The sequence below is a fragment of the Lagopus leucura genome, unplaced genomic scaffold, assembly GCF_019238085.1.
Source record: "Lagopus leucura isolate 7727_CA_CO unplaced genomic scaffold, USGS_WTPT01 Super-Scaffold_100021, whole genome shotgun sequence".
Classification (NCBI taxonomy): Eukaryota; Metazoa; Chordata; class Aves; order Galliformes; family Phasianidae; genus Lagopus; species Lagopus leucura.
In genome coordinates this window covers 4,325,874-4,339,308 of record NW_024962274.1, presented here as the reverse complement: position 1 = coordinate 4,339,308, position 13,435 = coordinate 4,325,874, and the positions used below count along the sequence as shown (strand labels likewise).

Below are 13,435 nucleotides of genomic sequence, written 5' to 3'. Positions count from 1 at the left end.
TATTTTTATTGTAACGCTATTTTAAGGTAAAAAATAGCAAAGAGACATGTTCAAGATGGAAACAGATATGCTTCAGATGGTCCAGCAAACTCCAAAGCATGAGACCAGGCTACTACTGTTCCCAAGAAAGAAGCCCACTGTAGAAAAAAAAGCTCCATTTTCACCAGTCACTGAATCACAGATGGTTGAGATTGGAAAGGAGCACTGAAGATAATCTAGTCCAACCTCCCTGATCAAGCAGGGTCCCTGTGAGTACATTACCCAGGGTTGTGTCCAGACAGCTTTTGAATATCTGAAGGAATCACTTCCTACTGGCAGAAAAGCCTGAAACTGATCCTGCCAGAACTACAAGTGGAATTCAATTTGAACCTGAAATGCATTACACTTAAGCCAAATCAAACCAAAACAAAAAAACCCAGACAGAATACAAAAAAAAAAAAAAAAAAAGAAAGAAAAAAAAGGGATGATAGCCTGATAGCCTAGGCAAAGAGAAAGTGTGGGGACACTCAGATCTGCAGCGTGCCTAGACTGTTCATCCAGGTAGAGGGAAGTACTGTGCTCTATAGCAGATAAACAGTGTCAGAGTCAATGCACACATGTATTAATCACCTGCAAAACAATTAACAAAGTTGGCATCTAAAGGAGACTTCAGAATTAACACTGCATTGAGATTAATGGGAGTAACCCACAATTCCCTTGAATCAAATGATCCAAGCCATGCTGAGGGGACAGGCAGTCATCACCAGCATTTGTGCACAAGGTCCAGAGATACCTTAGAAACCAGGGTACCAACAAGGCAGGAAATTCTGTGGCCCAGCTCATGATCTGTCCCTGTAAACAGCATGTACTACCTTATGCTTCTACCCCTAGACCAGTAACTGGGTGGTCCCTGCATAGCATTTCATTGCAGGGCATTTATGCCCCAGGCTTCACTTGATTTACATGCTTCACTCAGCGGCATTGTCAAAAATACCATGGGATTTCAAAGGAAATCTATTCCTGAGAACAAAAGAGCAGACGTTCAAGGGACAGAGTGGTAAACAGCAATGCAATCTTCAGTGAGTTCCTCGGGAGTTCAGGAATACCTACACATACAAAGACATAAAACATAATGAAAGCATCACGCTCTAATTCAAGATTTAGCATATTCACAAATCACACTTACCTCCTGAGTTCAGGAATCGTTTTCCACTCCGGACCACAGGATACTTGTCAGCTAGCCTTTTATCTGGCCAAATTAGTCCATCTGCTGCAAACACTACTTTATGATTTGTTTCCTGAAATTTCTTTAGCAGTTCTTCAGGTCCTCCCGCAAAGATTACATCATAGCTGAAAATGAAGAAAAGATGTCCACTGTTTGGTTTGATTTTAATGATTCTGTGTTCAAAGCAACAAATGGTTTGATTATTCAAATGTAAACATCAAAATCAGACAGCCATTCTTTTCTGAAAAGTGACATCATATTTCTGAAAACTGTACCATATGTAAAAATCCTACAATCTTCTGGGAAAATAAGTCCTCAATCAATACTATTTAACCAACAGTTTCCCCTTCCATTTCCATTTATTTTTTCTGAGCCTTCCACATTTCTTCTCCATTCAGAATTTTTCTACCTGAAACTGATTTTCAAGTTTCATGTATTTTGAGTAAAATGTAAGTATGCATCTTTAAAAGAAGGAGTTCTATATTTAAAAGGAAAAACATATATATTTGTAGATGAAGGAGAACTTACTGATGACTTACTGGGAAACTTGGGGTGATCTTGTTCCAAAACACATTGGCACAGACTTCTGTCTGACATCTCCTTAGGCACATACATCTATTTCTCAAAATATATCATTTCTCAACACAGACTATCGTTAAACTGTGTTACATCTTCACAATATTTAAATTTCTGCTTTAACTTTTTTGATGTGCTGAAGACTTCAGAAGACCCTAAACTTCATAATATTTACTTATAAAAGTAGCCTATTTTTTATGTGTTCATCAGATTTAACTCCTGATTCTCAATCACAAAGACAGAAAGTTGGAAAGGCTGATATCTAAACCAAGGAGCCAAGGAGTTATCCATAAGAGGAGGCCAGCATTAGCCAAGAGCAGAAAAGGTGAAGCTTTGGCAAAGGTCATATAATGATGGAGTATTGTGAACCCAGAGGTTCCTTGCTGTAGAACAAAATCTAAATCAAATCCTCTGAAAAACCACGAAATGAATGTAAATGATTAAATAATTTAAAGCATAAGGCTCCTTTGTTCATGCTCGAGATCAACATATAAAAGCATTAATGCACAAAACACTTCAAGGTTCATTTCACATGGCATGAAGTGAGGAAATATTGGGATCACAGCATAACAGACTAATCTCTGGCTGAAGAAACAAAATATCTGAATTTAATGGTAGTGTTTCAGCTGTTTTGTTTATGGGGATATTCTTATTTCATGCATCTGCCTTAGGTACCTAAAATCTGCAGTCCTGAAATAGGGCAGAGGAAGGGTACAGCTACCAGCTCCAAAGGTCTCATCTTTATCACGATTTTGTTCTTGCTAAGTATTTAAGCCAGGCTAGGAGATAGGACAGCAGTATCCCACGAGCAGTAAACAGAATTTTTTGCATTGCAATGTGTTACTCAGCAATAGTGCCAAGAAACCAACTCTTACTGCCTTCTGGTGCTTCTTTGTTACAGTTCCGAATTATTTAAAACGTCCTTTCTTCAAAGGGGATTTCATGCAATTGGACTAAGAAAACTGAACAACAGCTGGCTTACAAATGCAATGGATCTCCACCGCAGAGCAAAGCAAGAGCCCTGGAGAGGAAGTGTGTTATGTAGTCTATATAAAGTAAGTGGGGTTCTGCAAACCTTCACTGTTTTGTTTTTCTGTAACTTTGGCAGAAGAATGTATGAAGAAAAAAAAAAAAGAAAGAAAAAAAAAAAAATGTAGTGTACATTTTGGAGCTTCCCCAGTTTTGCAAAAACTGCCTGCTTCTGCCCAAAATATACAGAACAGTACTTTCCTCCCTTTTCCATTCAGCTAGTGTAGTCTGATTCAAAGCCAGAATGGGCCTGAAGAACAAGCAAGAAACAGGAGAAGAGTTGAAGACAGACAAAAACAGAGATTTGTCTGAGGCTTTAACTTAATAGCTTATGGCAGGCTGTGCTTCTCCTCTTTGATCAGGTTAGTGCTGCTGCTGCAATGATTTGCAGCTGCAGGAAGGAACCAAACACCCCTGGAACGTTGCTTCCCAATGAGTGTCATTCTGGAAAAAAAGCCAAAGCTGAGCAACATGCTGCGCTAGCCACAGGCTCTGCTTGGGAAAGGATATGCTACTTAGTGCAGCACAGTTCATAATACAGAACACAGCACAGAGCTCAACTCAGAACAGCTAAATTGTATTAGCAATTATTGTAAACGTTACATACAAAGGGATATTATGCAAGGGCATAAGTCTATCATGTATGTACATTTTCCACCAATTTTTGTGGCTCTGTTTCATCAAGAAGTAACCTACACCCCTCCCCAAACAGGATCTCCACCAGCCTCCTGCTCCTCACCATTAGTCCTCATCTGTGGCTTTACACAGTTCTACTTGTCTCTGACAAATGGAGAACTTCTTGAGCCAAGCTCAAACCTATCCATTTGCCTCTCTTCCCTACTACGTCAGGCACAGCACCAAATTCCTATCATAAGAAAGATCCAGCTGAGGTCTACCCCACTGAGACCATCGCAAAATGGGTTCCAGGACTATCTTTGACAATTAAGCAGATGAGCCGTGTTCCAGATTTGAAAAGGACTTTAGAATTGGACAGAGAAGAATAAGTAAAGATATATCCAGAAGGAGGCAGGTCATTTTGACAAGCTGGAAAAGCTCACATACACTTATTTGTTCTTTGTAAATCCTTCTGATTAACTAGGAGGTGGAGGGGGTAAATAAAGTTTCCACAACTCCAGTCCCATTTCCTGAAGTTCCCAGATGGTTGATGTTCAGGGTTGGAATCCACCCAGCCTTCCTCCTTTTCTGGCCCCAAGTCACACCCTCTGTGCACCCAGTGCCTTGTCACAGCTGGGAAGTGATCACGGGGTGCAGATCTTCCAGAACAGAACGTGCAACTTTGCATCTACAGCTTTATAACAATAAAGACCTGTTCCTATTTGAGCTGCAAGTTAAAGAGCTCCATGTACAAACAAGGGGGATTTGCAACTAGCAATGCAGGTCCCATATTTCATATTATTTAAGTGGACTGTTAGGCTGCACACTTAGTTGTTTACAATGCATTTCCGCCAGAATCATACCTCAATGGCACTTTCTGCATATCTCAAAATGGTTATCCCTCATTTCCCGGCAAATGTTTTAAAAAATGATCGAGACTTCAACAGTGTTCTACAACACAAGCAGATTTCTGTGGGAGTTCTGGGTGAACAGTCACAGCACCAACCATTTCAGCCCAGTCTGTGCTGGCCGTTAGCCAGTTCAGTCTGAAACAGTCCAAAATAAACCAGCAGCTAGCTCTCACAAAAACAAACCTAATTTCAATTGTATTCCATCTGCACCTAGACACAAGCTGACTACTAAAAAAGTTGAAACTATTTCCAGAATTGCGAGCCACATAAAAAACACTGCTCAAAAAATAGCAAGAAGCTGCACAAAAAGTTCATTGTAAATTATTCACCTAGTTACAGTAAATAAACCAGGAGATTCCTTCTACCCCCCACCAAGATTAACATCCCAAATGCTTCACAGAGAATATAAAGATAAATACCTGAAAAAGAAAGGAATTTCCTATAGATATGCTACATTTCTCAGTGCTTAAATCAATAACAAGGATTCCTGGAAATGCAAAGACTCATTATAATTAAAACATAATGCTAGAACCAGAAAGAAAAATATTTTTTTTTCCTACTTGGAGTCTGTTCCAAAAGCTTTAAATCAACATGTATTTGGGATTATAGCCTTCAAGAACCCAGGAGGCTTAAAATGGCAAGTTTTCATGGCAAGAAAGATTATGACATCTGTACTTGAACACACATGGTCTGCTGTATTCTCTCATCTATCTCCCTCTCAGACAGCCCATCCTGGATATAAAAAATTATGTTGGAGAAATTTGAGCTATACCCAAATCAATTTAAGTATTTTACCATATAGGGAAAAACAGTGAGGTACTGAGATTATACGTTAGAAAACAATAAGACAATATAAGCAGTGAGCGTTAAGTAAACAGATGATTTATCTGAGCCTCTTACAGATCAGAACTATTCCCCTCATTACTCTCAAATATCTTTCAGGTCTCACATGATCACCAGAACACTACGAGCATGTACATATTGATTTTTACAAAGTTACTTTTTCTACTTATTGAACAGAAAACTGTTAATCAAGTTAGAAAGAAAACAAATGAGCGAACAAGAATATGTAGCTCTGAAAGTTACATACAGTTTGAAGTTACAGAAGTGTAAAAATCCATTTCCCATATAAAGCTTGCTCAAAGTACTGAAGGAAAATTTAGTAGCAGACATTTCAAGATGAGCTGGTAACAGAGTGTGAACCATGCACAAGCTCCAGGCCTGCCCCACATCCTCCTTGTAGGATCCTTCAGTGACCCTAGCATGGGTGTGAGAGGCCTTAGTGGCTACCATGAGCTGGACCCTTACCTGCTCTCAGCATTCTCTTGTCACGCACAGGAAGAGAAAAAGAAAAAAAAAAGTAAATGTGTTCAAAACCCCCTGCTTTCTGCAACAGAAAGAAGGCTATCTGGCCTCCAATGAGGAGGCTCATTATATTAGGCTCATATGCTTAGGCACATTATATAGGCTCATATGCTTAGGCATAGCCATGCTGTGACCAGTAATCTGGCACCCACAGCAGCCCTGTCTCCATGCTTCCATCTGCAGACACAGCAGGCACTGGGGGTCTGTATGGCACAGTGCCTCACTTCAGCTCTCCAGCACATAAAAGGAGTTCTCTCACTAAGTGCTTTCCTCAAGAGCCTGTTTTCCAGCTTCCTCCATGTCACTGTTACTTCATGGATGGAGATCACACTCCGGTATCTTCTGGCCATATTATTTCTGGAGCTGCTTTTGCCAGTCCTCCAGCTCCCAGCCCTCAGCCACATCCCACACTACCGCAGCAGAAGGAGGGATGGATGCACGATTGCCTGATTGCCTGAAAGCTTGTCAGCTCCAACAACATTTTTTCACCCCCTCGAGGCAGCAGAACTATGAGCAACTCTTACATCTGTAAATCCTTTTAAAAAAGCAGTGATTGCTCCAAGCAGAATCTACTATTTTTATGAATGAAAAAAAAATGGGAGCAAACATTCTCAAACAAACAGAGAAGCATGCAACTTTCAGCACATCACACCAGCTACTTCTGTGTGCACACCCAAGCTTAAATGTAATGACAAGCCAGGTTTGCTCACCATTCAACAAACATTACAATCAAGTCCTCTTGATCAGCATAGCCCTGTATGCCTTCTTTCAGCAGTCGGACTTTCTGCCCTCCACCAATGGAGTTTGCCAACTCACCACCTTTCCACTCTTCACCTTTTCCAAGTACCTGGAATAAGTAAAAAGTCTTTTTTTTTTTTTTTGCTGGTAACAAAAAACAAGAGGCTTTTGAAAGCAGACCCTTATTGAAAACAGATGTTAAAGCAGAAGCAATGCATTAAAGCACAGCAAGCCAGCATTTCCAGCATCATAAGTTTTCCATGTCTGAAGCAGCATTCAGCACGATGACATCACTGCAAAAACATGAGACAAAATTCTTAACCAAATAAGAATCAAGTAATTGCCTGCTACCACTGTTTATTTAAACACATTTCCATCAGAAAAAGGAAAAAATGAATAATTGTTTCAAAACTTATATTAGAAGAACATTCTGAATGAGATGTTTAGAAGACAATTTCATCATTTTAGGAACAGGAAGTATCAAAAAGCTTGAGGGATCAGGATGTTACTAATACAAATTCCAAGCTCCACTATTCCTGAAATACCCCCAGAACACTTTTATACAAATGAAGGATAGATTCCCCAGTTTACAACTGGGTGCTAAAATCAGCTGAACAACATTTCTGTGTAGCCAAGTGCCAATTTTACCTTAACATTTTTGTGGGTTTTGAGCATTTGAAAGATAAAAGATTTTTGGAACTCCTAAAACCTGAAACAAATGAATTGCACGCTGTTTTAGACAAATCTGCAAAGCTAATAGCTGTATGCAGAGCCCGGGCTCCTCAAGTGCTTTAGAACAACATTAACTTTAGGAAAGGTTTTCTCAGGTTTTCAAGTTCAACAGCAAAAGTCAAACTTCAGAGACCAAATCATTTCCTAATTACAGTTCAGACACTGTGGTGAGTAAGCAAGCAGAAGAATGTCATAATACAATCTGAATTCCTGGATTTTTTCTTTTGCAGACAAAAATTGTGTGGAAAGTTACAAGATAGTTAGGGCTTTTGCTTTTTTCCCAAGGTCACGTAAAGGCCAACTTCAGTACATGACATATGGAGACAGGGAACAAGACACAAGAGGCTAGGAAAATCATTAGAAATGTTTTGTACTCTCATAGAGTTACGGAGTCTTGGGTAACAGAAGGCAGCTTGCAGTTGTGACCCTCCCTCCTTTTCCACAGCAGGACTCCCACCTTGGTTAAACAGGATGGGAACACTCACCACCTCCTGTGCTGCCAGTACAGCTTCCAGCAGCAGTTGTACAGCTGCTCAAAACAAACAAGTTGCACTGCAAGGCCAGACTAGATGATAAATTATGACAGAATGACTGAGGGTCCTGACCACACTATCTACTAATCTCCTTTCGCTGCCATGGGAAGGTTTCAACAGATTCAGTTATTACTGCACTGTTTCTACCTTAAAGGCTGTGTAGTATGACTACTTGGCATGAGAACATACTGTACCTTCACTGTGTAGTTGAAGTGCTTTGCAGTTTGCATGAAGCGATGAAAGCCATCGGTTTCTTTAGTTGCTACAGTAAAAACTAGGAGGTTATCTGTGAGAGAAAAAGAAGGAACATATATTAAGCTTTCAGGCCAAAGTTACAACAGTTACAACAAAACAGTTACAACAGTTACAACAAAAGCACACTGTATCAATGACTTCACAATTTGCCCACATCTGATTCCAAGAGACAGGCAAATATACAGTCATGTTATAGGCATGAGACATCACCAGACAAGAAATCCTACAGACAAAGATGCTGTATTTAAAATTATCTTCAGGAAGAGGAAGCAGAGAAGTATCTGCTCTGTAAACAGCTAGCTCAAGAGATAAAAACAAAGCTAGTATGACCTCTGGACAGGAAGGAATCTTTGAAACAAAAATAGTTTATTACTACTCTGCCTGAGCTAATCCTGTCACCTCTTGTCTCACGAGTGAATGGTAGCAGAGAGCTTCACCCAGCAGCGAACAGTGGACACCAGAGTCCAGCAGGCTGCACTGACTGCTTTTAAGTCTTTGGACAGTGACAAAAGAGCATGGGTTTTTGTTTTATTCAGAATCTGGTGTCGGCAAATTATACTAGTGCTAATTTTGCCTTCTTACTGAACGCAAGCAAATGACCATGCAACCAATTTCCTTTTTATATCCCAGGGCTTTTGACGCAGTTCAAGCAGGGCCAAGAATTCCCACTAAACAGCTTGATATTTTCCTGATTATACTATTGAACAACATTCTGTACTCTTAGTAATATGCTCCATAATCATGGTACACAATTCAAAGCTATCAAAAGTATAAGACACCTATCCAACATTGAGTACTTAATCAGATCTGCCTGGATCCCAGAGCACATTGTAGTTCCTCCAGTTGGTCTCAGTTCAAGCACCGGCTGCCCTCTAAACAGAGCCCAGGAGATCAATCCATACAGAAAGTAAAATGAATCACCTCTAATCGCTATACCAGACACAGCGCCTGTTCTTGCCTCACTTTTCTATAAAACATCCTCTGGGTTTATCCTGACCAGCACAGTAACATTTGCTAGAGATGGCTGCTGCAAAAAACATTCCTATTAACCCTTTAGTCTTTTCCACTAGTGCTAACTTTGAAGTTTGCACAGAATACAGGCAAAGAGTTCATCCTGAGTGTACTCAAATCTGTCACAGCCTGCTATCTTATTTTTGTTTGATGCCCACAAAACTGACACACAAGGAAGCAGCCTGCTTCCCTTTTTCTTCATATAAGAAATGCACTTGCTAGAGATGATAATGCTTGACAGACAGGTATCAATATACTTTAGAGGGTACCAATGAGCAGTCAGGCTAGCAATAATAGTTGTATTAACACAGACATAACTTGCAGAGCAACAACAACAACAAAAAACAACAACAACAAAAAAAATCACTCTAATGAAATTCTAATGAAATCTGTCTAATACAACTGCAGCAGGAAATCTATGGAGATTGGTCTCAGGACCCCCTGATTTCTTCTTTTCCTCCCCCAGTGAAATAAGACAGATTGGGTATGAGTCACCAGCTCACTCCCACAAGCACTCCAGCCAGGTCAGACAGTGATGTGGTAGTCCATTCTCAGCTGAAGCCATCAGAGTACCATGAAGAATAGCAAGGATAAGGAAATCATATACAGTGCTTTCTTACCACGCTCAGTTTTCCATAACCTAGACATGGTTTCTCTACATTTTCAAACACAAGATTGTTTTTTAACCTCACTCTTAGCCAGTCATCCAGCAAATTGATGTAAACCTTACACAATGACAGCCCCACATACCAATACCTACTCAAAGGAAAACACTAACTTGTTTGTTTTGAACAGGCCTTCTACAGCTGTTACTTGGTGCTGCCCAAGTTAATTATTGACTCTGCCACACCACAATGATGCTCCTGCACCGGGCATCAAAGAAACTGGGAGTATTTGAAACTCTTCAATCAACTTGGTATGGACATCCAAACATTATGGAAAGACAGTTTTAAAAGGTATATTACTCCACATTTTTCCAGCTTGAGTGCTAGCAGCCTTTTGTGGTCAAGAGTCAGAAGAAAATCCCATGTGCACACCTAAAAAGAGCAGAGCCATCCCAGAGAATTCCAGTGCAGTGCACTCACAGACACACTGACTCACAGATGGACATAAGTTCAGCGATAATGGTATGATATGTTCTTCTAAAGGTTATGCAATTTAAAGTAATTCTACAGCAGTCACCAGCAGTCACCACAGAATGGATGAAGAACATGCCATCTTAGATTATGGCTAAAACAGCTGGAGACAGAGGGTAGGATTTTTTTCTATGGAACAGATTAAGGAAAGTCTGATCATACTAGACTGCACCACCAAGCCAAGTGAATCCGTTGCTGACAGTTTCCTAGGAGAACAGTCAAGCACTGACTGTAACTGCAAAGTTTGGTTTGGGATAGACATTTTTCACACCTACAGCTTCCCGAGGAATGCTCAAAGCAAGGATTTCAACATCAGTTCTTGACAACATGGCGTAAGTGATAAAATGTGGGCTGCATCGGATTGATCTTATTTTCTCCCTCGCAGTCACTAAGTGTAACTAAGACTGTCTTAAACAAATGTACAAATACATTTTGGTAAAACAATCTACTATTCTTTATGGGATACTGTTACTCTTTTTTTAATGAAACTCACAGTAATTCTACCTATACCTTGTTCATGCATTTCAAGACTCACTGCAAAATTCATGCAAAAAACAAAAGGAACCTGTATTGTGCTCATACCCAGTAAGTCTAAATAAGCTGCCTAAGTCAGTTTTGCAAATAGTCACAGAACAGACAGGAAGCTATTTTTATAAAGGTACTATTTACTTTGGAAATGCTTTCAGTATACTTGCCAATGGTCAGTTTTTTAAAGTTACAGATGAAGAGTTTTAAAAGGTGTTATTTCAGTGTCACTGGATTTTGTGTGCATCTGGTATTTAAACAGTTTTTAAATGGAGAAGAATGCAGAATTTGGAATCTCAGATTCTAGACAGACTCTTCACAGAATATTTAGTCTTTGGAGTTTTGTTTATTTTGCTTTCTTGCTTGGTTGGTTGTGTGTGCACGTGTGAGCATGCATCTGCTTTAAATAAAAGAGCAAACAGTGTATGATTTTATCCTGTTAATAGCATGCCTGAAGAAAAGTACATTAAATGACAGTTACCTTGGCACATTATATAGAGGATTACTAACCAAATGAGGAAAGTAGCTCCTTTTTGATATAGCAAAAATGTTAACAAAATTCCTGCAGGCTCCTCTGACTTGATTTAAAAGTGATAACTTGCATCAGCTTTGCTGGCAGAAAAGATGCATGCTTCTTTCTGCAGAAGTGAGCAAAGAGAATGCTTCTGACCATTACTCCTTTTTAACCCTTTAACATCATTCATTTTTTAGTCTATTCCTCATTCCCATTTAGGTGCAATGAATGGGATCAGCGTTCTAACGGTTTTCATCCAATAACATACGCAAAGCAACTTTCAAGAACTCACAATAAGACAAATGTGCAAGTAAAACACAGATTCTGGGGGATTGATTACATCCAAGCCACTTTAATCACATGCTTGGCTACACCTGCTTTAGATGCCATCACGGCCCATGCCACAGCAAGCATTCTGGTGGCAGGAGCAGCATCTGACCTGTGTTGGCAGCATGACTGAGCAGGCTTCCACTGTGTGCTGCAGTACAAAGCTGCCTCCAATTTCTCAGACCCTGAGTTATGGCTGTGACCAGGTGTTTGTTTTCCAGTGAGAGAGACAAAAAATGCTTCACTCAAACACCATGATGACTTCTGGCTGAAGCAGTACAGTTCTCGCCTTAATGTTGTTTGGGAGCAAACCCTGTCCTCCACACAGCAGCCTACCCACAGGGAGCTCTGCGGTGTGGTCTAACATCCACACTTGAGCTACCCAGTTCCTTCAGATTGACTATCCCTCTCACAGCAGGGATGAAGGCACATTCGGTAGTGTTTTCCAGAAGTAACAGCATCCCCCAAACACAAACACAGATGAAACCACGAACGCAGCAGGCAGCCAGCACCCTGCCCATTCTCAGGCCTGGGCTGCACGGCAGCATGCAGCCCACAGCCACCATAGCAGACACAGAGGATTGCTGCCTGGCACTCTCTGCCACAAGTGAAATCAGTCTGTGTGAAAAGGAAACGTAAACCCTACACAGAGGTTCAACAGGAAGACATGGGAAAAAAAAAAATTCGGAAGAGCTTCATGCCAGATATGAGGGTGCCGATGTTATTACAGTGCAATTATTCCAGACAGCTTTCAGATAGTTGTGTTCACAAAGCAGCTGTTCTGTTTTGAAAACAAGCCTGAGAGCACATGTTTGGCCACGGGAAGTATATCCAGTGTCAGGCAGAACTCATTTTTATGTGCAAATTAGGAAACGGTTGAGTACTCAAGTTGTGAAAGACAACGCTGCATAAAGAGCTCATGCAACATATTAGCAAACTCAGTGACTATTTATCAAAACACTTCACTCCCTCACTCAATCTTTTGGGCTGCCACCATCGGGAATCTGCCTCATAAATACGTATTTCCAGAAATAAGAGCTGTAAACCAGTGCCTTTGCTTTCACCGATTTGTGTCGAGGTCTCAGCCAGCGCGGCCGCGGCAGGACTGCACTCAGTTGCAGTGACCTCTCTGCTCATACCTTGGCAGAGGAACACGCAAAGCGCTGCAGTTGCTCCTTGTACACCCACATGGTTCTTATTCATCATGAATGAACACTGACAGAGATTACTACATAATTTCTACCAGGGGTTGCGGGCACTAGTACAGTAGCTTTAAAGCAGCCAAAAATGAGGATATTGCTTGCAGCCATATGGGAGCTGACATTCTGCTCTTGGACTCAACTGCCGTAGACTTCTCTGGAATAGGAACATGCAGTAAGATCAAAGGACATATGTGCATAATACTGCATTATGCCATCAAAACCTTTGCCTATCTGGAAAACTAGTGGCTTATAATAGTAAACGATGACTGATTTTTTATCTGTGTCCTAGTGCCTATAAAACACAGCCCTATTGCAAAATAATCCACTAAAGGCTTCCAGCAAACAAATGAACAAATTGCTATAGGCTACGGAAAAGGCTTGGGAACTGAAAACCTAATAGGATTTAAAAGTAAATAAACTATATGCATACATACAAAGTCAAAGAAAAGCTGAACTATTACAATCCTATCACAGGTAGCCTTGGCAGTTATCTGTGTGACCTAAATTTAAGGCATAGACTGAGCATTTATTGGGAAGGCAGAAGGCATGTGAATGCATTCAAGCACAATAATAAAGCTATTGTGGTTGTGTCTGTTATGTCTTCCACACCTCCATAGATGTGGGAGACAAAAAGAAGTCAGTTTTCCATAAAAATCAGACTGGATTTAGCTTGCCTTTACTCTATGTTGGAGCATGCTTCTCCATCACTGGAGAGATGCACTAAAACGCACAGCTGAAAAAGCATTTTCAGTTTGGATTCCT

The 13,435-nt window shown here is 40.5% G+C and overlaps 1 protein-coding gene across 1 annotated transcript in view; it reads right to left on the bottom strand.

Moving 5' to 3' along the window:
• Positions 1-13,435, bottom strand: part of PLOD2 (procollagen-lysine,2-oxoglutarate 5-dioxygenase 2) — a 47,599-nt gene that overhangs the window by 24,282 nt on the left and 9,882 nt on the right. The window contains 3 exon segments of the mRNA XM_042878450.1: positions 1,166-1,329; positions 6,411-6,547; positions 7,898-7,989. Of these exon segments, the coding sequence (XP_042734384.1) occupies positions 1,166-1,329; positions 6,411-6,547; positions 7,898-7,989 (393 nt within the window).